This window comes from Macaca thibetana, chromosome 9 (assembly GCF_024542745.1).
Source record: "Macaca thibetana thibetana isolate TM-01 chromosome 9, ASM2454274v1, whole genome shotgun sequence".
NCBI classification, from domain to species: Eukaryota; Metazoa; Chordata; class Mammalia; order Primates; family Cercopithecidae; genus Macaca; species Macaca thibetana.
In genome coordinates this window covers 119721486-119748867 of record NC_065586.1, presented here as the reverse complement: position 1 = coordinate 119748867, position 27382 = coordinate 119721486, and the positions used below count along the sequence as shown (strand labels likewise).

The 27382-nt window shown below is 51.1% G+C and overlaps 1 protein-coding gene across 1 annotated transcript; it reads right to left on the bottom strand.

Moving 5' to 3' along the window:
- GPR26 (G protein-coupled receptor 26) lies at positions 1-27126 on the bottom strand. The gene is made up of 3 exons (XM_050803775.1): positions 26423-27126; positions 18427-18540; positions 1-5037 (listed from the first exon to the last, which is right to left on the bottom strand). Exons 1-3 carry the CDS (start codon positions 27088-27090, stop codon positions 4806-4808), a joined length of 1014 nt encoding a protein of 337 aa, XP_050659732.1. The 5' UTR covers positions 27091-27126; the 3' UTR covers positions 1-4805.
- Positions 27127-27382: the final 256 nt, after the last annotated feature.

Here is a 27382-nt window from a genome sequence, read left to right as displayed (position 1 = left end):
AACTTTCTCCCCTGAACCTGCAAGTGCAAACTGCAGAGGCCAAGCTCCACCCACCCTCTTCCCAGGTCCAGCCCAGCCCAGATCCCAGAGCCAACACCAGGGCACTCCATGTGAGTCCATAGCCTGGTCTTTCCTTCATACCCACCAGCTGTTAGGACACTGTCAATACTGGCTGCTCCAAGTGACCTGGAAGGATCAGCCACACGGGATGAGCTGGGAGCCAACAAGAGACCCACACCCAGAGACTGGCAGGCAGAACTGTCTCTTGCTGACTTTGCTTCAGCCTGGCTCAGTTCCTGTGTATGAGGCTGGCTGGGAAAAGGGCAGGACAAGCTCTGGGTAGTGGCAGAGGTGGCAGACGTCATCACCTCCCACAGCCAGGCTGCCCCAGTTGAGTTTGATCCAAGACCCAAGCAAGTGCCCCCAAGGGGACCCCTCTGAATGCCACGGTCCCTTCCTCTAACACGGCTTCCTGGCTCAGAGCCAGCCAGCACTGCCATCCTCTGCCAGCACCCAAAATATATCTCATCCTTATGACCTGGAGCCCCGTAGAAAGTAATGAAGATGGGTTTTTACAATTTCATGGAGAGATCAATTTTGTCCCTCCGAGAACAAAATGGCCCAGCCGTTGAATAAAGCTGGAGATTGAACTGTTTGGAGAATTAGGGAAAGGATATAAGACGATTGAAACCTAGATAGTTATTAATAGAAACACTCAAGTTTTCTATAGAATTTATCCAAGTGTCTAAGATCATTTTTCCTTACGGGATGGTTTGAAGACAACTCCTATCAGTTACCTGGGAATCAATGATTAAAAGTGCGGAAACCTAGGTCCTGCCTGGCCCTGCTGAAATTGATCTCTGAGGAGGGGATGCTGGAATCTGCATTTTAAACAACTTTCCATGGTGGCTTCTGTGAATAGTAATTTAAGAGCCAATGGCTCCCTTCCAGACACATGAGACCCTAAATATGTCTCGGACCTCTTTTTCCCATGCTGCTCCCAGTCCAGAGGATAGGAACTGACCCAAGGGATTCCTGGCACTTGATAAAATATCCTCATTAAACTCAGGAAAGTTAGTTTATCCTGCATCTGGGCTAAATTCTTACAATGCACAGACTTTGGTTCCTCCAAGGGTCACATTGCAGCCATGGGAAGGCCATATCTACCTGCACCCAAGCGTGTAAAAGGGTGACAACCAGGACATGAACCTGGCCCCATTCTTTCCATCTTTTCTAGAAAGAAAGGCACCATGAAAAAGAAAACGAATCTCACAGACACAAGGAGAGAGTTTTATTGCTCATGGGGACAGGAGGCTGAGCTGAGTCCTAGAAGAGATACAGTTGGTCTGAGATGGCTCAAATCCATTTTCCCTCCTGCCCAAGCCTGCTTTCTAAGCGAAAACAGGCAGGTGATTGGTGAGCCATCTCTGAGAGGTGAGCTTACCACGAGACAAACCCTAAATACCACAGCACACATGCAAATGGACGTTCCCTTTGGAGGTCCCTCCACTGCAAAATCCCCTCCCTCAGAAAGGTGCCATATAAAAAGCCGGAATTGTTGCAGGGTGACTTAAAAAGGCAAATTCTGATTGTGTAGGACTAGGAACTCAGTCCTATATGTGGATTTAGGAATTTGAAAGCCCCTCCTTTATGGCCTTCTTGAAAAGTTTCCACCCAGTCCAATAGCTCACCAGAGTTTGGGCCTTAAAGGTCAAGTCTCACCCTGGAGTGAAGTCAAGCAAGTAGTTTAGTTTGACTCAGATGCTGAAAATCTTGGTGTTTCTATGTGTTATACCTGAGAAAACAATGTTACCTTTGATAAATTAAATTAAAACAAAATGAGGTAGATAATTCAATTCGGAGTAATAAAACCAGGGGGCAAATTTGATAGACTGTATAGCGATGAAAATAAACATTTATCTAAAGGTGATGACAGCAGAGTTGGCTAACGCTGGTTGCTAATAAAGTAATTTTCTTCTCACTTTCCCTTGGGATTTAATTCATGTATCCAAATATAATGAAAATGCCCAATGAATCGACTTTTCTGGAGTTTTTGTCTACATGATGCCGGTACGATTGGTTTTAGAGGTATAGTGAAAATTATGAAAAGCATATTTTCAAGATATGCAGTGTCGTGGGTGACAGATCTTGCTTCTTGGCTAAAGAAGAGGTAAAAGAGATCTAGTTGCTACTGGGAGGACACCATGTTGCCTACACAGTACAGAGAAAGCAGAAAGAGCGTGTGCCACAGTTATTCTCCCAAAGTGATATTGATGAAAATGTATTTTGCTGCTGGAATTTGGCTGTCGACTGACCTCATGCACTGGGCCACTTTTGCCCAACTTTGAAAGTGTTTGTGTGAGAAGGGAGCTACTCTCCTCCCATTCAGCTGTGCATCCTGTCTCGGCTTCTGCTGGTTTTTAATCCCAGTGGTCCTTCTGGGGTTGGGATGATGGAGGGTGCACAGCTGCTTGCCACCAGGAAGCAAATGTCTGTAGCTACTGGAATATGAGTGGCCAAAGGAGCTCTGAACCAGAGCAATTTTGTTTCAGTGACACACAGTCATGTCTGGCAGTGGTGTGCTAGTAGATGTTTCACAATCAGCTCTCTGTGGGGCACAAGGCCTGATTTATAGCATTTGCTGATTTTCATGGTATAAACACTCCCACCGTGGCTGATTTCCAGCTACCAACATGACGCCCCAGATCATGAAATTGGGAAGGATAGTGCCCCATTGGCTTCCTCTAGCAGGTATGGGCCCATCTCTGACAGCAACTGCACAATGCCAAAGCCTCCTTGGAAGCCACACCTGTCTCCATTCTAGTCTCCAAAGAAACTTTGAAACTAGAAAAGACTAAGCCAGGTCAATTGTTTTCTAACTGAGGAGATAAGAGTTAATAAGACATCTTTTCAAATAAATATGCAGATACTTGTCTGCCTTTAAAAATTGGGACTGCCTAGAAGTAAAAACCAATAAACTCTTTTCACTTCCTTCCTGTTGGACCACATCCTTCCTTCTACACCTCCAAAGTTAGGATGTAAAGAGCTGGAAGGAGAGAATGAGCCATCTGATTCCATTGCTTCCCATGCTTTCCACCCTGGAAGAATCACTTAGAGTGGAGGATTGAAAAATAACTGCTCTGGGCTGGGTGCGGTGGCTCACGCCTGTAATCCCAGCACTGTGGGAGGCCGAGGCGGGCAGATCATGAGGTCAGGAGATCCAGACCATCCTGGCTAACAAGGTGAAACCCCGTTTCTACTAAAAATACAAAAAATTAGCCTGGCGTGGTGGCAGGCGCCTGTAGTCCCAGCTACTTGGGAGGCTGAGGCAGGAGAATGGTGCGAACCCGGGAGGCGGAGCTTGCAGCAGGCTGAGATCGCACCACTGCACTCCAGCCTGGGTGACAGAGCGAGACTCCTTCTCAAAAAAAAAGAAAAAAGAAAAAAGAACTGCTATGAGTATTTGCAAGTCAATTAGAAATGGTAGACAAAGAAGAGATGGCCAGAAAGCAGGGGTGGCTCTCCTTGGTTTTTATTAGATCAAGTCAGGACTGCTAACCGATTGGCATATGTATTATAGGTGCAGTATTCCATAAAAATTTCACTGTCTTTAATCGCTTGAACCCGGAAGGCAGAGGTTGTGGTGAGCCGAGATTGCACCATTGCACTCCAGCCTGGGCAACGAGAGTGAAACTCCCATCTCGGAAAAAAAAGAAATTCACTGTCTCATCATTAGCACAGGGCAATTTCTTGATAACCTTGAACAGCCTGTACTTTCTGTTAATAGGTTTACAGAAACTAAGGAAATGGAGGTGCCAGGACAATGGAACCCAGTGACTTAAAATCAAGGCAAAAATCCCTGCTCAGGCCAGTTCTTGCCCATCCATCTCCCAGGACATGCCAGACAAGATACATAAGACAAAGTGAAACACTTCCTGTAAATTCAGGTCACAAACGGGGAGCGGGGGACTAACCAGCCACCTTCCTCCTGCCTTTACTGAGCTCCAACAATTGGGACTTGTAAATCAGAAAAAGGTGACCTCCCAGTCAAACCTGAAAGAACCTAATACATGTAGGACCAGCCTATTTAAACCATTTTCATGCTGAGATTGTCGCACACACAAACATTCGCTTTTGGGGGAAGGAGAGGACAAAAGTGGAATCCAATTGACCATTTCTAAGACAACTGGTCAGCAGCAATTGGGCAGCCACTAGTTGTGAAACATTTTCCCTCAGGCACAGAGCCCAAGAGTCCCAGCTGGGCACAATGTCGTTAGTACCAGCTGAATAATATTTGGGTTGAAGCAGCCGTCACTGCCCTGTGGAGACGAGGTGCCACGTTAGATCCGGGCCAAATGACCACTGCCAGCCTCCCTTTCAGCATGGCTGAAATGTCCCCTGGAGACTGTCACTTTTCTTCAGCATGGAGTAGCGCCCAGTGGTCAGCAGGCAGGTGGACACCGTGCTCCCCACCTACCATCAGCTGTCTGCATCCTTGACAGTGACAGAACTGAGTGTCATCCCCCAGGGAGCCTCAGGTGAGTCCAGGAGCTCAAAGGAGCTTCTTAGAAAGAAAGGCCAGCACACGGCCCACAGTCATCCTTTGGTGACAAATAGTGAGTGTCCAATGTCTGCCCTTGAGGAACCAGGAAGCAGGCTCTGGAGCCCCTACAAGCCAGGGAACCAGGATCACTGGGTGTGCCAGGGACTGGTGGCTGGTGGTGTCCACCCAGGGGCCCCCACGCCCTCCCTCCCTTCTTCTCACCGCTGCCTCATTCTAAACTCTTCAGCAGGAGCGTGGTCCTTCACTCAGACACCGGCAGAATGTTCTGGCTGTGAGAGTCGCCCGTGAGGCCGGAGGAGTGGATGGAGCGTCTGTGCAGGAGCCTGTTCAGAATCTCCTTGCAGCTTTTGCGGTACTGGTGTCGCAGTAAGGAGTACACAAAGGGGTCGGACGCGGCCTTGCTGTAGGCCAAGCACTTGGACAGCACCCCCCAGTGGGAGCCGATGGGCACGGTGGAGAAGAGCTCCACTAGCCTGCAGAGAGACAGGGAAGCTGTTAATGAGGACACAGCTAGGCACCGCCTGGAGTGGCCATGGACCAGGCCTGTCTGTGCCCTGTGGACCACAATTTCCCAGCCCAACCCTCAATTTATCTGAGACTGCCTCTTCAAATAACAATGATAACAGTTTACACCAATAACGATGATGATAGTGAACATTTTCCAGGCTGTATTTTATTCTACACACTGTGCTAAGCACTTTCCATAGGTGATTTTGCTGAGCCCTGGGAGATATGACCATCTCTGTTTTACATGCAAGGAAACAGATGTCCCAGAAGGTTAAATATTTTGCCCAAGGTCACATGGCCAGTAATTGTAAAGACAGGATTTAAACCCAGGTCTGTCTGACTCTGAAATCCAAGCTGCAGCGAGAACCCAGCTATTAGCTAATAGCTGGCTGTTCTGGCTTTGGCGCCAGCTCTGCTGCTGACTTGTCATGTGGCCCTGGGCACCTCTGTTCACTCCTTGGACCTGTATGTCTCATGTGAAAAACAAAAAGGTGGGACAATATCGTGTCAATGATCTTTTCACTAGAAGAGTCTGGTCCCACTGTTGGCTTCCAATCCTGGCTTTGTCTTCCTAAGGAGGTTGCATGGGAGGAAGGGCTGAGAACAATTGTGAAAACATTTTGCAAAGCTCAAAGTATGTCATGCACAGGAAACAATGCTGGCCACGAAGTCCTGTTCCCTGGGTTGGGATCCTGGTGGTCTTCGACGATAGCCGCCATCAGGGGATCCTAAAGGGACCCTCATTCTTTGGGGGAGGGGCAGGGAAAGACACAGCCCATGTATCTTGGAGTCCTCTCGGTACCATCAGACAGCTCCATGCGAGGGTGCTAATACCATGTTATGAGCTCAGGGAAAGCCTTCAACAGAATTCTACCCTCCACCCAAATCAGGCCATTTACTCTCTCAAGTGTGTCCAGCACCCTTGGCCATATTTGGACATTATCCAGCATTAACATGAAATAGAAAAGACCCACAGAGCTGGGAGAGAGTCTGGAGATCACATATCACTCTCTCCACCTGTCGTCATATGAAAAAAATTGAGGCCCAGAGATGGAAAGGGATTGCCAGACATCACACAGCAAGTCAGTGGCCATGGAAGCTGCAGCACCTATACTCCCCTCTGACTGGGGGTCTAGTACCTGTATTCTACCTAGAGTGCCTGCAGATAGAAGGTGGTGGTGGCTCTCAGCTTCGGGAACTGCCCAGGTGAGGACCCAGGTACAGAAAGAACTGAGCTTGAGCTGGAACTCAGTGCTGCTATCTTCAGTTGTTTATGCTTAAGCCTTCTTTGGGCTGTAGAGCTGGCAAAGAGGAGGAGGAGGAAGCTTGTGGACCACGATCCTCCACAGAAATGCCCCTTTCTGGAACAGGCTCTCAAGGAGTCCACTCTGAGGCCCCTCTAGTTGGCATTCTATTTTCAGCACCACTGTCTACCTTTGCCCTCTGACCCTGTGGGGGACTGTGACTATGTCTCCTCTCATATGCTTGGGAGCCTGAATGGGGAAATGGAGCTGTGAACATTTAGGAAATCTATACTTTTAAGAAATCTATTTTGAGAAGTGATGAATTCAAAGGGACAAAAAAAAAAACCCTGAATTTAGAATTCACACCTAATAATAATAATGAAATAGCTGAATGCCAACACATTGTTGCTATGCGGTGCCAAATTGCTTTTCCAAAATGTCTATAGTTCTTTATACATTTGCTAAATTCAGGCTTAGCATTTTGGCTCTCCCAAAAGGATTTACTAACAGAACCAGATATCATCAAACCGTCCAGCAAGATCGAAACTGTTATTTGCAGGCTCTGTAGATTTCACAGAATAAAATCATTCAGGACAATCTAAAATTTCACCATTTAGATAATAAAGAGGTAAAATCTATTGCATTTGCTTCTCAGAGATTTCATGGCAAGTCTGAGCTCTCCACCTGGCTCAAATATCATAATTCCCAGTTGAATGTCTCCTCTGGGCCAAGCACTTGTGTGTACAATCCCTAACTGTACAATTATCCAGCAGAATGAGAATCATTATTCCCATTTTACAGGTGAGGAAATCGAGGCTCAGAGAGGTGAGCAGCAAGTCAGGGTCTCCTGCATGGGAAGCCCAGCTCCATCTAACTGCAGTCCAAGTCCTGGCTAGTGGCCATGCCAAGATGTGAATCTCAGCATTGCAGACATGACAAAGGAAGCTCTGGGGTCCCTTCTGGCTCCAAGAACCCCTTTTCCATGAGGTCACTATATGCTGTCTGGAACTTTTGTCCCTTGCCCCTCCTCACTGTGCACAATGACAATTTCTGCTTTGAAAAGTCAATGTCTGGCCTTTGTCAGGGCCTCCAAGCAAAGAGATGCTTTGGCTGAATACAGGCCTGGACGCTGCTGCCAGTGACCACTGGCGGGGGGTAGCTGGAATGCCCCCTCCAGGCTCGGCTGTGGCTGGCTGAGCTGCTTTCTCATGGCCCCATGCAGGTGGCTCCCTGTGCCTGCTGTGGCTGGCTGCTGGCTATGATCCACACTAGCTCCGACAGCCCCCAGCTCCTTTTGTTGATGAGAAGAGGCAAGGGTTTCCATATTGCCACAACGACTTCTTTCTAATTCCAGATCTGGGCAGGCTTCTGGATAAGCACCAGATCCCTTCCAGATGACCTTTTAGAGAGGGATTATTCAGCCCATGTTTTCCTGCCAGATCTAGCTCTGCTCACCCCTTCCTGGTGCCCTTCCCCCCAGGAAAGGGGCGTTATGATTCTGACCAGTCACATGTCACTAGTGGGCAGGGTCACAGTGTGCTAAAGGGAGCCTCTCCTCCTCCATGTGGTCAGATTGTTTAATGCCTTTCCCTCTCCCTCCTTCCCCTCCGCAGTCAAAGTGAGTGGATGGTCTCAGGACGGGACGTGGGAGGGAGGCAGCTCGCCGAGCAGAAGTCTCTAGTGTAAGGCCCTGTCTCCTGATTAGTTCTGGCCGAGAGTCCCGCAGTGAGGGGTTATTGGGCTCAGGTGTTGACAGAGCAGGACTTGGCTTCCTTTTGTCATGGCCCCTCTTACGGGTTGAATTGCGTCTCCCCCCAAAATTCACATGTTGAAGTCCTAAGCCCTAGTGCCGGAATGTGATCTTATTTAGAAATAAGATTGTTTCAGATACAAATCAGGTCATGATGGAGTAAGGCGGGCCCCTAATTCTGTACTATTGGTGTTCCCGTAAAGGCAGAAACTTGGACAGAGACGCACATGCAGGGTGAGCGCCATGTGAACACGAAGGCGGAGATCAGGGTGAGACATCTGCTAGCCAAGGAACCCAAAGATGGTCAGCAAACCACCAGGAGCTCAGGGAATGGGTGGAGTGAGCTCTTCTTCTTCACAGCCCTCGGAAGGAACCAACACCTTGATGTTGGACTTCGGGCCTCGGGAACTGTGAGAGGTCTTTCTGTGTTAGAGCCGCTCGGTTTGTGGTACTCTGTTACGGCAGCCCTAGCAAACCAAGACGCCCCCTGAAGAACCCCATGGGGAGCAGGGGAGGCTGTGTGGTTGTGTGGTTGTTCTGGGGACCCCTGGCTATAACAGCATCAACCAGCCCTGCCCCACTCCTAGAGCCCATGTATGCCAAGGTCAACCCTGGAGATCTGACAAAGATTAGCAGCCCCAGGAGCAGGGTGCTGCCCCTTGCCACCCACGAGAAGGCAGGACCTTTCCCTACAATCGTCATTGCCTGCCACCTCCCCCGACCTTCCACTGAGCAATAGATGACTTTCCATGTGCTCTCTGGAGCATGAGGCTCCATTCAGGGGGAAGCATTCATGCTTCTGTGCTCAAAAGGCACACGTGCCTGCCCTGACCCAGCTCCCCGGGAAAATCCCCTGGGGTGAGGTCCACACCCTTGGTCAGCAGATCAGGCAAGGGGAGGGGACGGAGCTGGAAAAGGGCCGGGATCCCCTCTTCTAAGCACATCAGGGGATTCTGACACAGGAGCCCAGCCCCTATGTAAGCCGGGGTGTGTAGGTTTGGAGAGGATAGAAAGCACTGCGGGGCACAGAGCTTGTTGATGAAAAGGAAGCAGAGCACAGAGATGTGTGTTTTTCTGACTTAGGGTGACACACAGAGCAGATACCCACAGATCTTGCCAGACCCCGAAACCCTGTGTGCCTGCACCCCTATGTTCTGATAGCTGTCTAGGGAAATATCCCATGGAGCCATGCCTCCTCTCTCAGTAATAACCCCCTCTGATGTGGGTCACTGGCACGTCTAAGCTGGCTGCCACAGTCCAGTAACAAACCCCTCTGATGTGGGTCACTGGCGCATCTGAGCTGGCTGCCACAGTCCAGGGCTGATGGAGACAAGAAGCTGCCCATCCTTGCTCCTCATCCATGGGGACCTCACACTCCCACCCAGCAGCTTAGGCAGTCCTTGTCCCGGGAGGGAGGAGGGAGGCATGTCTGCCAGAACTCCAAGGCCTTCTCTGAGCCTCTGGAGAGACCAGTGTCCTGATCTTGCTTCACAGTGGGAATCCCCAAGGGAAGCAAGTTCCAAAGTGAGAACAGGACCAGTAACCCCTGTAGCCCCTGACCCAGCACCTCCTGTGGGCCCCCAGGGGCTCTGTGTCTCCTTAACTGCTTCACAGAGACCATCTCAGGACCCCAATATCACTCTCTCTATGGTACAGAAGATGGAACCAAGGCAGAGAAGTGTCAAAGCTACATAGCCTGAACATGCAGGAACCAGGATTTGAAACGGGAAGGCAGGTGCCGGCAACCACGTGCCTTCCTGGTGCCAGGCTGCCCCACCGGCCTCCTTGACTCAAGTTCCTGTTCCTCAGTGTGATCAAGCCCTTGTACTTTCAAATCCTGAATTTACAGTGACAAATTAGCACCCTCTATTTACACCTTCTATGCCACCATCATCTCTCCTCTCTTCTCTCTTCCTCTTTCTCTCTCTCACTCACACACACACATAAATGCAAATGCACACACACACACATCCACATAAACACATGCACACACATACATACATACACATGTGTACACACACACACACACACATTGTATACTGAATGCAATACAACATGGGCCACAGAACATTCCCTGGACAACCAGCCCGGTGTCTTCCTAAGACTTCTGGAGAACTCAGCTTGCATATTTGAAGACCTGCATATTTGAAGTAATAAGCTGATGCTTTAAATTTTCATGAGACAGAATGGAGAAGTCATTTTATTAATAAAATATCAATCTTCGGGAATCCCCTACATATGAGACCCCTCTCCCATCTACACGTTTTCCTGACTTTGAAAAGCCACAATAATGGTGCTGTCAGATTTTCAAGTGCCTCAAAGCCTGATTCCAATAATATATGACAACCACAATTATTTGTAAGCGTAGATCGCTGCGGAGAGCATAGCCTTACAAATGCTTCTAGACATGTGGATTTTAATTCAGAAAATATGTCATTTGAGCTTTTGGATGAGAACCTGTTGTGGATCTGCAGACCCTGCTCAAAGACTCTGGGAAAAGTCCTCTGTGACCTACGGCTTTGAGGACACAGAACAGTGTGACTGTGACTTGGAGGTGTCAGACTTCTATTAAGAGTGAAGGTGCAGCTTTGCAAATATGTTTCCTACTGTGGCCTTGTGTGCCCCAGTACGCAAGTGCAGGCAGCTCTTTGGCTGGTAGAGTTGGATGTCCTGTCTTTCTAAGATGCCAACTGCATTCGCCAGTGGCTCTGGCTACTAGCGCTGATGGTCTCTTGGGAACTCCAGCTACACAAACTGCTGTCAGTGAGATGGGAGATTGGGGATGACTGCAGGAGAACCTACCAATTTTGCTAGAGAAACTCAATGCCTGCTTCACTCACAGGAGCTTGGAGGCCATCTGAGTTCATGCCATGGTACTTACGCGTGGGCCTACTGGAAATTGGGCCGAAAACATACACATGTGGCTTCTCTGTGTTTCCAGTGCCTGCCCCAGTCTTTGGAGTTGTGGCATGGCCTAAAGACTGAGTTATAGCCAATTGGCCTGACACTGACCTTTAACTCTTGGCTCGGTCACTCACTACCCATATGTCCTTGAGAAACTCATCTCAGCTCTCTGAACTTCTGTGAGACTAGGATTCTAGCACTTACCTTGTTAGAGCTGTCCCAGATGCAACAATGTATGCGCTGATAGCCCCAGGTGCTTGGCAGGTGTTCGCTAAGTGACAGGTATGGTTATAAAGACTTCAAGCTCTCCAATAGAAAGCTTGATAACCTATAGGAACACTTGAATGGTTCTTTTAAACACTTGACCCAAGAATTATGCTTTCCTATCTGAGAAAGTTAACAGGCAAATGTGAATAGATAGGGTACAAAGAGAAGGGAATCCCCTGCCCAGCCAGTGGGATCTTCTCCATCAACTCAAAGCGGTGGCAGATGTTACAGCAGAATCCTCCTCTCTTCCTCAATATCCTGGCCTCCCAGCTCCCAGCATTTCCAGCCGCCATCTGACGTCAACCTATGCTCTTGACACATCTCCATTTATAAGGTACAAGGCAGGTGGAAGCAGCAAGGCTGACTGCCTAGATACAGTCACTGGGGAGTTGTGGGGAATATTAGTTTCTGTGCTGACAGCTCAATGAAGGGTGTATATGACACATGAACAACTTGGTTTCAATCATCTCAGAAACTGCAGCATTCCACTTCTGAGTGGGTCATGCCTCAACGTGTCTGCCCACACACCTGTGGGAGGAAAGTAGGAACCTCTGCTTCTACTGAGAGGAGAAGCAGAGTGGTGCATTGTGAGGGGCTGGGCACAGGCGCTGGTTTCAGGCAGACCCACACTAGAACTGAGGCCGAGTCACTTGATGGAATTGGGGAAGGCTGGAACCTGACTGAGCCTCAGTTTCCTCATCTATAAAATGGGAATGTTAGCGCCAGGCACGGTGGCTCATGCCTGTAATCCCAGCACTTTGGGAGGCCAAGGCAGGTGGATTACCTGAGGTCAGGAATTCAAGACCAGCCTGACCAACATGGTGAAACCTCCTCTCTACTAAAAATACCAAAATTAGCCCAGACTGATGGTACACGCCTGCAGTTCCAGCTACTCGGGAGGCTGAGGCAGGAGAATCACTTGAACCAGGGAGGTGGAGGTTGCAGTGAGCTGAGATCGCACCATTGCACCCTAGCCTGGGCAACAAAGTGAGACTCTGTCTCAAACAAACAAACAAACAAACCAAGAGAATGTTAACTAGGTGCAGAGGGTATCAGGACAGCTCTGGTACAGCTTCAGGTACAAAGTGAGGACTTACAGGATTAAAAATGAAGGGACTTTCCTGAATTAGTTAAGGAGATAGAGCTTGTCCTTACTTTTCCTTTCTGAATTCCCCAGGATCAGCCTGTCACTGCCTCAGTGGGTTTTGATGTTTATTTCTATGGACAGTGAGGAGGCAGAGAACAATGAGGAGGTGCTGCATGCAAGGGAGACATCCTTCCGCCCAGGGGGCCCTGGAGCTGCCCAGTGGCATCTGCAGATGGGCTCAGGCTGCCCGGTTCCCCGAGTCTCTCCAGCTAAATGACCCGTGCAGTGTCTTTCCTCTCTGAGCCTTGGTGCCCCCATTTGCAGAGTGGAGCTCACATAGCTCACCCAGTCCATTTCTTGGGGGCACTTTAGGGCCCAGGAGAATAACATCTGAGCAAACTGTAGAGTGCTGTGGAAGGCACAGCCACGTCAGATCCAGCTGAACCTGTTGCAGTAATACACTTCTTAGCTCAAACAAGCTCCACCCAAGGGCTGCCTCCTGGTCCCCATTCATCCTATCTAAGCCAGGAGCCCCCTGTCTCAGGGATCTGACCTAGAACAGGGTTCACACCTCCCACATCTTCTGTGTTGCCTATTTAGTGCTGGGGCTGCAGCTGAGCTCAATGCCCCTGAGCCGCCACCACCGAGCACCTGGCAGGTTGGAGGGATGCAACTCAGGCGGCTGTTCTCAAGAGAGCCTAGGCTGGGCATGGTGGCTCATGCCTGTAATCTCAGCACTTTGGGAGGCCAAGGTGGGTGGATCACTTGAGGTTGGGCGTTCAAGATCAGCCTAACCAACATGGAGAAACCCCGCTTTTACTAAAAATACAAAATTAGCTGGGCGTGGTGGCACATGCCTGTAATTCCAGCTACTAGGGAGGTTCAGGTGGGAGAATGGCTTGAACCCAGGAGGCGCAGGTTGCGATGAGTCAAGATTGCACCATTGCACTCCAGCCTGGGCAACAAGAGTGAAACTCCATCTCAAAAAAAATAAAAAATAAAGAAGAGAGAGAGCCTGTAGGAAGTGACTCCCTCCATATGGAGCTCCAGAACCGTCCAGCCATCCAGGACCTGTCCTTGGCTGTTTCCCCAGGCTTCTGCCTGCCCCAGGGCCGCAGTCCACGATTGCAGCTGCAGTGCAGTGGGCTGATGGGAGTCTAGGAGTATGACTCACTCAGCAAGCCTTGGAAGATCTGCCTTGGGAGTGGGTAGAGGATCTTGGGGAAGGGGTTTAGGGGCACTCCCTGCATGCCATGAGCTTTAATGCCACAGCCACAGACCTACACAAGAAAGGAGGGGACAGCTGGGTCTGCAAAGACTCCCCAGAGGCCTCTGAGAGCCTGAAGGACGGGTAGAGAGCCCAATGAGGTTGGAAGTCCACTTCCACTGCCGACTAGATGCGTAGCTCCGGGCAATTATTCCAACACTCCCTGACCCCAGTCCTCACTTACTCCAGCAGTAAAATGGGTTGGGATGCAATAGACATGGCTGTCAGCACACTGGCCATTAGAATCATCGGAGGCGCCTTAAAGTCACCCATGCTCAGCCCCACACCGAGGGAGTTTAACTGAACTGGTTCAGTGTGAGGTCCAGATATGAGTTTGGATGTAAAGCTCTCCAGGCAATTCTAAGGTAAAGCCAAGCTGGCAAACCCAAGAAAAACTTCAAGCATGCATGCCTCTCCCAGCCATTCCTAGCACTTTCCTGCTAATCCTAGCCTGGCTTCAGAACTGCTTTCAACACAGTGCTTTGCTGGTCACCAGCAGTGGGTTCAAGTTGGTCTCCATGGTGCAACCAGCTCACCCTCCCTGCATGAGATGATAGCTTAGGGGATCCTTTGCTTCCAAAACCCATGGCTCTTGGTTCTCCACAAGGACTCATTTTCTATAAGAAGTTAAATCCTCAACTACATTTCAGAGGTGTGTCTTCAGCTTCTTCTGAGACCGGTCATCTCTATACTTGGAAATCGTCTTGAAAAGAACAGCAGAAAAATAAAAAATTGTGACTGGAAATGTCAGTGATCCAGATTCCAGCATGGATGATAAGTTCACACTGTGCTGAATGCTTTGCAGGATGATCTTGCTTATTCCTTACCATTGATTGGCTTCTCCTCACAAGCAATGTGTTTCTCAACCCTGACTCAAAGGAAGATGGAAGAGTTTGCATCAGGCTCCCTGGAGGTGGCTGTGAGATTAATCCTGTCCCCTCTGCACCCTGCCCAGCCTGGCAGTCCATATTCTGGCAGGGGAAGTAGAGCTCTGATGGGGTCCTGGCCGCGCCCATGCACAGCTGGGGTTCAGATGGCCCCTGGTGCAGTGAATATAAATTCACAGAAGCCCATCTGATGTGCCTGGGGGGGACTTCCGGTCACCCTAAAGACTAAGCATCTGGTTGGACATTGTGGAAGCCATGTAGGGGTAGAGGGATTGGCAAGGTCAGGCGGCTCCAAGAGGGGTGTGATTGCAGGAGGACCCACCAGGAGGCTCTATTTGCCTTGCACTCCTCTCCCTGCTGCCTTGTTTCAGGGTCTGATGTCTCCTCCCTTCAGTCCTCCTGACCCCAAGGAGAAAGACACTGATTTGACTGCTCAGGAAACATTCCCAGATAAACCCTGACTTTGAGCAGGGCCCTGATGGGAGAGAAAGGTGGAGGAGGAAGTTCTGTGCATCCTCTTAGAGTGGATGACATGGAGGTCCTGGCCACTGAAGGATCATATGAGCAGCTCAAGGTCTAGGAGGAGGGGGGTGGGGAGCAGGGCACCGGCACACCTCGCACCCCAGACGTCCCTGACCACAGGCCAGCAAGGGCCAACAGAGAGAGAAGGCAGGCACGGGTGTCACCTGAAATGTTCTGCTAGTGAATAGAAACAGGTGCAATTAATTTTAATTACATGTTTTATTTAACTTTATCATTTCACTATGAATTCTATATAAAATTAGGAGTTATTATTTTAAATGTTTTTGCAGAGAAAGAGGTCTCACTATGTTGCCCCAACTGGTTTCAAACTCCTGGCCTCAAGTAATCCTCCTACCTTGGCCTCCCAAAGCCCTGGGATGACAGATGTCAGCTGTTGAACCTGGCCAAAAATGTATTAATTTCATGTATAGAGTGTGTCATGCTAAGTCTCAGAGCTCATGTGTTTTTAAACCTATAGCATATCTATTTGGACAGGCCATGTTTCAAGTGCCCTGTAGCCACCTGTTGCTGGTGGCCCCCGTGCTGCACAGCACAGCTCTAGACCTGGCTCGTGCTGTCCCTTCTCCCTGGACAGTCGCCCTGAACAGCCAGGCCCACTTCACAAGGCTTGTCCGTGAAGCCCCAGCCGTGAGAGCTCATTTCTGCCCCAGAACCTGTGGAGCTTGGGCCTTTCGCATGACACGGTGCTCCATCTGGGTTAGAGGACTACAAGGTCAATGTCCCCAAGAGAGGGGAACTCCTGGGGTCATACCAACCCATGCCTCTGCTGCAGGGATTCCTGTATGCTCCGCAAAAAAGGTGCTCTAGAGACGCACCGAACTGGAATGTGGGTGTGTGTGCTCATTTTAGGGGGTGTTCTTAGGATGGCTCCTCCACACACAAGAGAAAGCCAAGGCAAGAGCAGCCAGGGTGGTGGCCTGGCGGGGTTTTGCCAGAGACATATTTTGTACTCATGAGGTTTCCTGGGCATTGCTTCTTTCCCAGGTAAGTTGCTGCTCATCTCCATGGAGGATGAACTGTTCTGTGAATGTTTTTAAAATCCGAGATGCATCAAATCCATTTGGAGGGAGCATATTGAGTTGTAATCTATCATCCATTTTACTGAAACATTACTTCCTGGGCACTGTGAGAGAGAACCCGGCTGTAATTTTTTTTTTAAATGGAAAATGTTGTTGGGAAAGGAAATTAAGCCGGAGAAAAGTCCAATAGTTTGAAGTTGGAGCCGTGTCACCTATCCTCTGAGGGTTCCCATTTACCTCATTAACCCACGGCTGCCCGTCCTCTGTGACCTAAGAGGAGGGGATCTGTGTGCCCTCCCTGTCTGATGCACCTTCCCTCACTGGATCAAATCCCCTCTTGCTGCAGCAGCCAGTCCGGGGCAGGGGCACCGTGGATGGTGCTGTAAGTGCCAGAAGGAAGGAGAGTGAAGACCACAGATATCCTCAGCAGGCATGTGCCGCATGTTCATGGTCCCTGTCCTTAGATCCTCACAACACTGCACTCTCTTCTGGAGGCCCAAAGAGGCCACATCACTGGCCCAAAGTCACACAGCAGGATGTGGGGGAGCTGGGGTTTGGGCTCTGGGAAGGCACACTCCAGAGTCATGCTGCTAAGTCCTCTCCTATGCCTCCCTTGGGGAGCAACAGAAATCCTTTCTCCTCTGTTGCCATGCCTAGGCTTTGTGTCTTGTGGAAATCCCTGAATGATGTAAGCTCTGGCTTCCCGGCTGGATGTGGTGGGTCTAGACTAGTGGTTCTCAACCAGGGGTGATTCTGGTCTCCAGGGAGCATTTGGTGATGTCTGAAGACATTTTTAGTTATCAAAATTTAGAGGGACCTGGGGAGGTACCCCTGCCTCACTAGGAGGTGCTACTGGCATCCAGTGGGTAGAGGTCAGGGATGCTGCTGAACACCCCATGATGCCCAGGACAGCCATGGCATCAAAGAAGTATCTGGCATAGAATGTCAGTGGTGCTGAGGTCTAGTGAACAGTTCTAGAAAGAAGAACCAATAGTTCTGCTCCGGTCAGACCCATCCAGAGACCTGCAGACAGGTCTTGGCCCCACGTTCAAAGCGAGACACAGGCTAACTAGATCTCCCCTAGAGAAAGCAGCCACAGGAGACAGGGGAAGGCACCACAGAGTTGTCTATCTGGGGAAAAGAAGAGGGGAGCTGGTCTCAGGAAGTCAGGCCCAGTGTCTGCAATCCACAGAGGTTCCTGGGAGTAGAGGACAGCCTCCTGGATGGCAGAAAGAAGAACTGGGAGCAGCAGCAGAGGCCAGAGCAAATCATGCTTCAGCTCAGTGTAAGGACAAATGGGAGGAAACAGGGGCGAACTGTCCACAGGGCCCCCTCTTCACTGGGGCGTGCAAGATGCTGAATGATGGTGAGGCATGGGGGACCCCGTGTGGTTCCTGCAACTGAGGATGCTGGGGGCTGCTGGCAGCTGGGATCTGTTCTTTTCCTGGGTCTCTCTCTCTCTCTCTCTCTTTCCCTCTCTCTTTCACACACACACACACACACACACCACACACACACACACACACACACCCTGCACAGATTCTGCTTCCCAGATTCAATGAAAGCTTCCATATCCACCTTCTAATAACCATCAAAGTTCCTTTTCTATTGTCAACTTCTCATCTAGTTAACCCTCTTTAGATGCAAAGTTGTGGAGTTTTTATTTTCCCTCCAGTGCACAAAACTGATTGGGTAATACATATTTTCCTTCTTTCTGGCTAACACATATGGGGAGTGCTGCAGCTAGAGCAAGCTGGCTTGAGAGACGCACAGCCCAAGGCTAGTGTATTGAAACCTTGGCTGGCTCGAGGATCTGGAGATCTGGGAGAGTACACGAAAAGCCTCACAGCACCTGGCCTAACAGTGGAAGAGCCCCTGAGCCATAGGACAGGTATGCCCACCTGGCTGGAAACAGAGCACGCTACCTGCTCCTTGTGCAGGTGGCAGGTGACCTTGCTGTTGACCTGGGTGTTTGGGCTGGGGATGCCTGGGGGTTGGGCTGTCTTGCATTCAGTGGCAGTGAATCAGGATGTGGGGAGCTGGGGTTTGGGGAAGATGATGCTTCCCTCCGTCTTCTCTCACCTTCTCCTCTTTAGGGCCTCCTGGGGGTTGGAAGCCTGGGATAAAGGGTTTAATTATGTGATTTAGAAATCGAGTGGGAGAGAGTCTTTCACACCCTTTGGGTTCTGAGTTGAATCCAAAAGAATTCGAGGGTGGAGAGGAAAAGCGTGCAGCCTCCTGTTCACTAAATCTGGCAAGTTCACTCTTGTACCTCATAACACACCCTGCAGAAGAACATGTGACCAAGAGAGGCTGCCACTGCTAAAGGCCACTGGGCCCTGCCTTGCTCTTCAAAGTCCCACCACACACCTGCCAATCAGGCTTACCTGGTGATCACATAGGGTGCGAAGCACACAAGGAAGGTCCCTATGAAGGTGCTGATCTTCTTGGTGGCTCGCTGTCGCCTCCGCTTCTGCTCCTCCAGACAGCGTTCCCGCACACTGTAGGTGAGAGAGGAGAGAAGGTGAACTACAGGGCACCCTTGCTAGGTCAGGATGAGGCACTATTTACTAACACAGGCAGCAGTCTCTAGTGTGAGAACTTGACTATGGAGTCGGAAAGACCCAGGGTCAATTCTTGGCTGTAGATATTTTGGGCAAGCAGTATGACATTGCTAAGCCTCAAGGTCCTCGTGTGTAAAATAATAATATGCATCATATATTTTAGTGTATTACACATAATGTAATAAGATGCTACAAGAGGCTTCTTTGAGAATTAAATGCATAAAGCACAGAGACGCATGGAATGCATTCCGTGTGTAAAGCACACAAAGCCACCGGCACAGTGCCCAAGTCAGTACAAAGAAACGTTAAACATTACCTCTTATTATTGCTGATATCATTCACTGACCATCTGCTATGGGCTGGCTCCAGAGTGCCCCACTCTCTAAGTAGTATCTCGAATTATTGTCTTTACCACAATCAATCCTGGCAGGTGTGTTTTATCTGCAAGGCAACTTTTTACCTCCCCTCGTTTACAGTGAAAACCGTGAGCTTGGCTAGGCGCGGTGGCTCACACCTGTAATTCCAGCACTTTGGGAGGCCGAGGCAGGTGGATCACCTGAGGTCAGGAGTTCGAGACCAGCCTGGCCAACACGGTGAAACCTCGTCTCTACCAAAAATACAAAAATCAGCAGGGCGTGGTGGTGGGCTCCTGTAATCCCAGCTACTTGGGAGGCTGAGACAGGGGAATTACTTGAACCCAGGAGGCAGAAGTTGCAGTGAGCTGAGACTGCGTCATTGCACTTCAGCCTGGGCAAGAACAGCAAAAGTTTGTCGAAGAAGAAGAAGAAGAAGAAGAAGAAGAAGAAGAAGAAGAAGAAGAAGAGAGAGAGGGGGGGGGGGGAGGGGGGGGAGGAGGAGGAGAGGAGGAGGGGGGAGGAGGAGGAAGGAGGAGAGGAGGAGGAGGGGGAGGAGGAGGAGGGAAGAAGAAGAGGAGGAGGAGGGAAGAAGAAGAAGAGGAGGAGGAGAAGAAGAAGAAGAAGGAGGAGGAGGAGGAGGAAGAAGAGGAGGAAGAGAAGAAGGAGGAGGAGGAGGAAGAGAAGAAGGAGGAGGAGGAGGAAGAGGAAGAAGAACAAGAAAGAAGGAAGAAGAAGGAAGAAGAAGAAGGAGGAGGAGGAGGAGGAGAAAGCATGAGCTCTGTGAGGCCAAATGATTTGCTTACGTGGAGGCAGGATTTGAACCCATGTGCGTGACTCAAATCTTTTTCACCTGGGGCAGCCTGGACTCCAGTCATACAGTTTGTGGCATGAGGCTTCCTTTCCTCCACGTCTTCAACCTTACTTCTTCCATCCACAGCCTCACCTCTGCCTGGAGCTACAGACACCACATGATGGGGTCATTGAAGGAGGAGTCATTTGGTTCCTCCAGGGACCAAGCTTGAAGAATCTAAGACACTCCCAAGTCCCCAAGGAATCAGGGACATAGCTTCAAAGATGGAATTAAGAGCCACCTATGCCTCTAACTGTAACCCTGTTTCTGCTCCACTCTGCTGTGGGACCTTTCCAGAGGATCAAAAATGAACAGGAAAGAAGACTGTGGATACAGTTGCCCAGGAAGTGAAGATAACTTAGCAGTGCCAGGCCTGAGTTGCAGTGGTCTAGCTCCAAAAATAGGCCAGTCTGTTCAAAAAATGCAAGCAGTGGAGAGAATATTCATGAGCCAGGTTCATGTACATCGCTAATGCCAGGGCAGCCTTCCCTGCCTGCCAGGAGACTTATGATTTTGATACTTAATCAAAACTCCTCTTAACTATATTTCCTATCACAGATGGACAATTTCATATTAGTTTAGACTGAAGCCTCCTAAAATTCTTCAAAGACTTTTTCCCCCGACTTCTGCATTTCCAGGAATTTAAAGAGTTAAGAACCGGAGTCGGGCTTTGTATAAACAGATTTTGTCCTGGCTGAAAATGTATTACTCACGACTAATATTACTAATTAATTTCTAGAAATTAATATTAATTAACCCACATTTCTTGAGTCTATAATATGTGTGCCATACTAGAAACAGTGATGGGAGATTATTCATTTATTTAAAACTCACAACATGTATGTGAGTGAGGGATTGATATCATCACGGTCCCCATTTTTCAGATGAGAAGATATAAACCACAGAAGAGTTAAGTAACTGGCCCAAGATCATACAGTTGGAAAATGGTGGCTGTAGGGTGACCAATTGTTCCAGTTGATCTGGTACTGTTCCTGAACAGTTTGCAGGAGACTATCCAAGTTTTTAAAGGGAAAGGCCTAGATCTGAGAATCCCTCCTCCACCTCAGGCAAACCAGGATGGTTGGTCACTCTAGGTGATGGCAGGACCTGAACCCAGACCTTCTGACTCTGGGGCCATGTGCACCACCTCCAAAACCACAGAGCTCCCCCACTGCAGAAGTTCTCTTCCTGCCCCATGCATTCGACAGAAACAGCTGTAACCAGAAACTGTGTCAAAGGTGTAGTAAGAATGAATCAAGAGTCAGGAGGTCTGAGGCGGAGATCTGATGCTCGTGCTGGCTCTGTGACCCTCTCTGGGCCTCCAGGGACCTGGTGGACATGGTTTCCTAACCTTAATGACACTGGGCCTGCCGTGGAGCACAAAGGGTGTCTATACAGTGGGTACTGTGCCTGGGGCTCACATCCACATGGGCCTGGTCATGCCTCTGCTCTGGGACAGACCAGCTAGATCCCACAGTCATGTATAGTATGAAAGGTCAGCTCATCCACGCACCCCAGATCACAGATGGGGAAACTGAGGCTCAAAAGAGAGAGTGATTTGTCCACTCAGGGAGTGCAGTTCATGTGGGGCTAGCACCTAGTCACTGATTCCTAGTCCAGTGCTCCTAGTCGGGAGCCACATCACTCCTTTCCTGAAATCTTTTGAAAGAAAATGATAAATCCATCTCCTCTGTTTGGGGCTCTCCTGCTTTCCAGGTGAGAACAGGGAGGTGGCAAGAGGTAAGCAAGGCAGAGCGGCCCCCAGGCTCTGAGGGAAACATCACGGCCCTCTTGCTTCTTATTATGATTATTATTTAAGCACAGTATGAGAACAGCTCATCCGCTCCCAGAACAACATCACTTTGCACTTGCTGTCATTTTTTTCCCCCTCCATAGCTTTGCAAAACTGAGCTCCTTGAAATCTTGCAGCCCTGTGAGCTGTTATTTTACTTATCTTCAGATGAGAACACTGAGGACTGGGAAGTTTACAACATGCCCAAGTTTACACAGCAAGTTCAGGACAGAGGCAGGCCTCCTCCCAGGTCTCCTGAGTGGTTCTGGGTTGACTCCCTGAGACCCCACTGCCTGCCATAGAATCACTGAGAGGTGGGCATTCTCAAACATCCCAGGGCCTGGTGGTGATACCCGGGGTCCTCAGACCTGCAGGCGGGATCTGTGGTGCAGAGGGTGTGAGACTCAAAGCTCTCCCAAGGCAACCCAGTCAGGTACATTCAGCCAGAGTGCGAGCATGTGTGTCGGTGTGGCTGAGTGGGGGAGGGGGAAGGTCCCGAGGCTGTGACACAACAGTTTCCTTGAGACCAAAGGAGACAGGCCCTCCAGCATTGTGACATGTGAGGTTGAAGAGATGTTCCCCAGTGGCTCCAGTCCTAGGGCAGAGGGGATGGCACTATTCAGGAATATCTGAAAAGTCAATCAACGAGGTGATCTCAGCTAAAACCTTCCATCCACAGACACCTCCCTGCTCTCCACAAGAGGCCTGGGTCCTAAAAGATCCCTAGACCACTGGAGTCCAGCTAGAGCCCACGCTCTGAGTATTTGGGGAGTGACTCAGATTGGTTTTTCTGGCTTTTAAGGCAAGGGAACAAGCTGACTAACGGAGGGCAAGAGCCCTGAGTTTGGGGTCAGGACACCGGCATAAGCAGTCTGGCCCTCAAATCCAGCAAGAGGGACCCCTGCCCTGGGCCCTGCACATTAAGAGTCCCACATCCCTCCCCATATGATAAAGAGTTCATAGGGGTAAGTGGATGTGCCTACCCACAGCCCCCACCTTCTATTTCAAACCAAGCTCTAAATGCCTAAGACATGGAATTCTTTGCCCAAATGCCCTCATCCTGCCTGCAAGATGTGTGTGGGCATCTCCCCTGGTCCCATCCTCCTGAGGGTAGACTGTGCCACCTGTGTGCCCAGCTAGACGCCTGAGAGGTGGTATTTGTGAGCAACACACGTGCATGGAATGTGGGTGTGCAACCTGCAATGTGCACCTGTGCAAGGGAGGCCCCTCGTGGTACTGGGTAGAGCTGGGGTGGTAGGCAAGACAGGTGGGCCAGCTCGGCTCTCCCAGCACATATGAGGCTGATCCCCAAGGAGCCTGAGAATTCTAAACGTGAAACCAGCCTTGCCGGTCATTATAAAGGTATATTCACCAAGGTAGGAGGGCAGAACACGTTTCATGTAACAGTTTGTAAGCTTAATGTAGAACGTCTATATGCACAGCTGGTGAGCCTCCATTTGCACTATTTGCTCCATCCATAACTCTTAGGGACAGACCTGATTGTGAGTCTTAGCTTGAGACACTTTCTAGATTTGTTGAATTAGGAGAGTGCTTCTCTTCTCCTTGAAAATTGGGTCTCTCATTTTCTCATCTATAAAGTCTAGGGTACAGTGTAGTTTCTGTCTGCTGAGCCACAATTCTGACACCCTCTAGAGTCAGCTACTCAGCCAACATCTGCAGACTTTGCTCACAGGACACGGAGGATATGCTGGGGGACCCAGCAGAGCCTGGGGGAGCCTCACAGGAAGCTCCAGTTAGGTTTGGCACTGCTTCCCTTTTGAGACCTCATCATCAACATTCTGTTTCTGTTAAATCACTAAGCCAAGCCAGTGAGTCAGGGAAAAGCAAGGTCCCTGCAACCACGCCCTGGGGCCCACCTGCTCTGCCATGTCTGGGAGCACCAGGGAGAGGGGCTGCCTCTAACTAGTCCCCGGCTGTGGTATAGGAGAAGTGAATGCTGCTCATTCAGGTGGAGCACCAGGTGTCTAACAAACATTAGAAACTCCAAACTTCTTCAGAAATGTAACTGAAGAAATCAACACAGAAAGGCAGGAGTAGGGAATGCTTCCCAGGGCCAGGGTCCCAGACTGAATTAAGAAGAGAGGGTCCTGGGTATTTTGGAGGTGGTTGAAGCAAAGGGGTGAGGACTGCTCCTTATCATACCAAACATCCCGCAGGTAGAGCGGACACCACCAGGGAGCTTCCTGACAAAGACAAACGCCACCCTGGGTCCTCAAAACAGATCCTTTGTAATTAAGTCCCAGGAGGCTATCAGTGTGGAGGCTGACACAACTTCCAGTGAACAAAGACTCCAGCTTCTGCCCTGGCTGTCCAGAGGGAGAAGCCGGCTCCCGCTGCCCAAGACCAGCACTCCCAGGTCCTATAGGCTCTCAGCACGGAATGGCCCCAGGAGGCTTACTGCCTGAGACTGGTGGTGCCCGGGGCAGCCACTGAGCTAGCTCTGTACTTGCTCATTTGTAGGGAGGAAGAGTTTAGTGCTGCCAAGATAGAAGCTGGTGGACTGGCTGTCAGGGTCTCTTGCGGACTGACTGTCCCCTCCTGTGTTGTCCCTTCCACATGCTTGGTGGAGATCAGCCCCTCAGAGAAGGACAAGTTGTCTTCACTGAAGGGGCAGTGCTATCAGGTCCGCCACTATTCCATGACCTCAGGGAGCATTAGACCGGGGGGCCTGTTCGCACTGGCCGATGGCAACCCCGGCTCCAGAAGTCTTTCCTCTCTCCAACAAGACTGGGCTTGGAGGGTCCCGCGGCGCTGGGAGCAGGGGCTCCTCAAAGCGGCCTGGGGCTAAGAAGAGATCAGGGTCCTCCCAGAGGAGTGGAGGGGAGATCAAAGGGGAGCAGAGTAGCTGCCTCCACTCCTGAGACCCCAGGACTCTCTCTGCAGTGTCTGGCCTGGCATCAGCCAGGGGGATTTGCAGGAGTGGAGCTGGCCCTACATCCCAAATAGGCTGAACAGGAACCATGGCCCCTCCTCTTCTGGAAGTTGGAGGAAGAGTGGGAATGCAGTTTGTACTGCTCTAAATAAGAACTGGTTGCACTCCCAGCCCAACCCTCCTCCGCTGTTAGACTCATGGTGAGAGGGCCCGCTCTAGGAGTCTTCAGTCTCGGGAGTTAAATGACATTGCCCTACATCTTCTAAGAGCAGTCCCAGCCCAAGTGCTAAGGATGCACCCTCTAAGGAAGACCCTCTCAGCCCCGAGTCATGGAAAGGGCAATAGCTCTGCAATCGTGGCTGCAAATATTTCCTTGAAGGACACTGAACCATGCAGAGACATGTGCTGTGAGAGCCAGTGTATGTCTTTGTGGCAGAATGCACGCATGCCACTCTTGTAAACCTGTGTACACATCGCCAGCTGTCTGGTACATATACAGTTTATGTGTGAACACATAAGATTGTGTGTGGAGCTCCCACATTTACATGTCCTGGTATCTATGAGCTCTCAGTCACTCACATGTACATTCTGTTCCTGAATCTGTGGGGATTCTGTGGCTGGACGATTGGTCCAGTGTGCAATCAGGAATGGCTGTGCTCAAGGGGACAATGAACACATGCACACTTGCCCTTCAATGTGCCAGCACCGTGAAGGTCAAGGACTGCTTGTTACTGCTCTCATGCAGGAAATACTCAGAATGCTCAGCCTGATACCTCCAGTCTGTCCCCTTTAATCTTGGTGTGGAACATATCCAACAGAGGATACAGCTTCCTCTGCCCCGAGGTTCCCCTGGGTTCCCAGGTTCTCTCATATGGAGGGCCCTTGCTGGCCCTGTCGGAGCTCTCTGCCTGCCTCACCTGCCATACCATCTGGACCCCAGCACCCCCTTATCTAGGGTCCCAAGACACAGAGGGGGAGCCTGCCTTCCCCTGGGACAACAGGATGTAAAATAGCAGAGTCTAGACGCTGCCAGCTGTTTCCCTCCTCGATTTCCTATTCTCCTGGGGAAAGCCGAGGTGAGCTCAGGACAGCGCAGCTAAGAGTTCCCTCCTTCTCTCTCTGACAGACTCCTGCGGATAGCAGGGGTTGCCAGAGGGTACCCATGCTTGCCCAGCTCCATCTGCCCTCCTGAGAGCAGCAGCCAATGTGAGGACAGAGGTAGGGGCAGATTCATCCCCAGGAGCCTTGGGGTAACACTCCTTCTGCAGGAGCCTCTAGGCACCAAGTCCGGCAGACACTGGACAGTGCTCTCCGGGGAGGGCAGGAAGAGCCCCCGCCCCACCCCTCAGGGCCCACCACAGGGAAGGATGCAGCTCGAGTCCATCAGAATTCACACACACACACACACACACACACACACACACACACACACACACACAGAGTCGGGAGACAGAGTCGGCGCCACACACCCGAGAAGGGAAAGACTCAGAGAAGCGACACACTTGGGTCTGAAGAGCTCTTAAGGAGCTCCCTAAGCCTCGAGGCTGCCCTCTCAGGACCAGAATCAAACACTTTGAAGGTCTTTAACGGGAACAAAGACCACGGACTTCCCATGTGCCATTTAAAGTGAAAGCTACAAACACAGAAAATGAGCATGAAGAAGCCCAACAGAGTTCTGACTGTCTGTGATTCTTACCCTGATGCTTCGAAAAACGATGTATAAATGGGCTCACCCACGTTTTTGGTGGCCCTGGTTTGCTGATACCCTAAGCACCTCCTTAAGCCCCACAGCTGGGCCGCTCTCCCCACCCTCGTGTTCTCAGAAGAAACAGAGGCTGAGTGGAAAAGAGCCCCTGGGGCTAGGGACCTCCCACTCCCACCAAGATACCGCGCGGCTGTTCCCAGAGCCCTAGCGGGGCACGGCTCACCTGGGGTGCAGGTCCACGAGCAGCACGAGCGTCTGCATGGTGATCACGTCGATGCGCTTGCAATGGAAGCGGGCCACCTTGAGCACCTTGAGGTACGTGCAGCAGAGCACGACGAAGGAGAGCAGGAAGCTGAGAGCGTGGAAGGCGCCAGTGAAGACGGCGAAGCGCAGGCGCTCGTCCGGCCGCCGGCTGCACAGCGTGCACGAGGCGTACAGCTGGTGGAAGCCGAGCCAGGACAGGGCGAGCGCGGTGGCTGGGAAGGTGAGCGCGTGCAGCCACGTGTAGGCCACCATGAGCGCCGCGTCGCGGAGGCGCATCTTGGCCCGGTAGCTCAGCGGGAAGACCACGGCCACCCAGCGGTCGATGCTGAGTGCGGCCATGCTGAGCATGGAGTTGGCCGCCAGGAAGGTGTCGAGGAAGGCAGCCAGGCGGCACAGGCGGTCGCCTGCTGGCTGCCGCTGCGCCACGACGCCGGCCAGCGTGAGCGGCATGTTGACCACGGTGCACAGCAGGTTCCCGCACGTGAGGTTCAGGGTGAAGAGCGCCGGCGCCTGGCGGCGGATGTCCGCGCTGTGCAGCAGGCAGAGCAGCACCAGCGCGTTGGACAGCAGCGAGACGCCCATCGTGCCCACCAGCAGCCCCACCAGGCCCGCGTCCCACGAGTTCATGGTGCGCGCCCCCCGCCGGCGCTCAGGGCCCGCAACCCGGCGCCGCCATAGCGCAGCCCGCGGCCGGCTCAGCCCCTCGGCGCCGCCGCCGCCGCCCGGCGACCCCCGGCCCCAGCCGCCATGGCTCCCCGGAGGGCGAGCGGCCACCCTGGAGCCTCGGGCAGCCTCCCGGGCAGGCGTCTGGGCGCGCAGCCACCCCGGAGCCCCGCGCCGCCTCCCGGGCAGGCACCTGGCGCGCAGCAGTGAACCCCGGCTCCCCTCGCTGCACCTCTGGGCCAGCGACTGAGCGCGC

Coding starts and splice junctions, on each gene's coding strand:
- GPR26 (XM_050803775.1), bottom strand. CDS start 27,090: ATGAACTCGTGGGACGCGGGCCTGGTGGGGCTGCTGGTGGGCACGATG. Junction 18,541..26,422: donor CTCGTGGACCTGCACCCCAG/GTGAGCCGTGCC, acceptor TCTCACCTACAG/TGTGCGGGAACGCTGTCTGG. Junction 5,038..18,426: donor GCACCCTATGTGATCACCAG/GTAAGCCTGATT, acceptor GTCTCTCTGCAG/GCTAGTGGAGCTCTTCTCCA.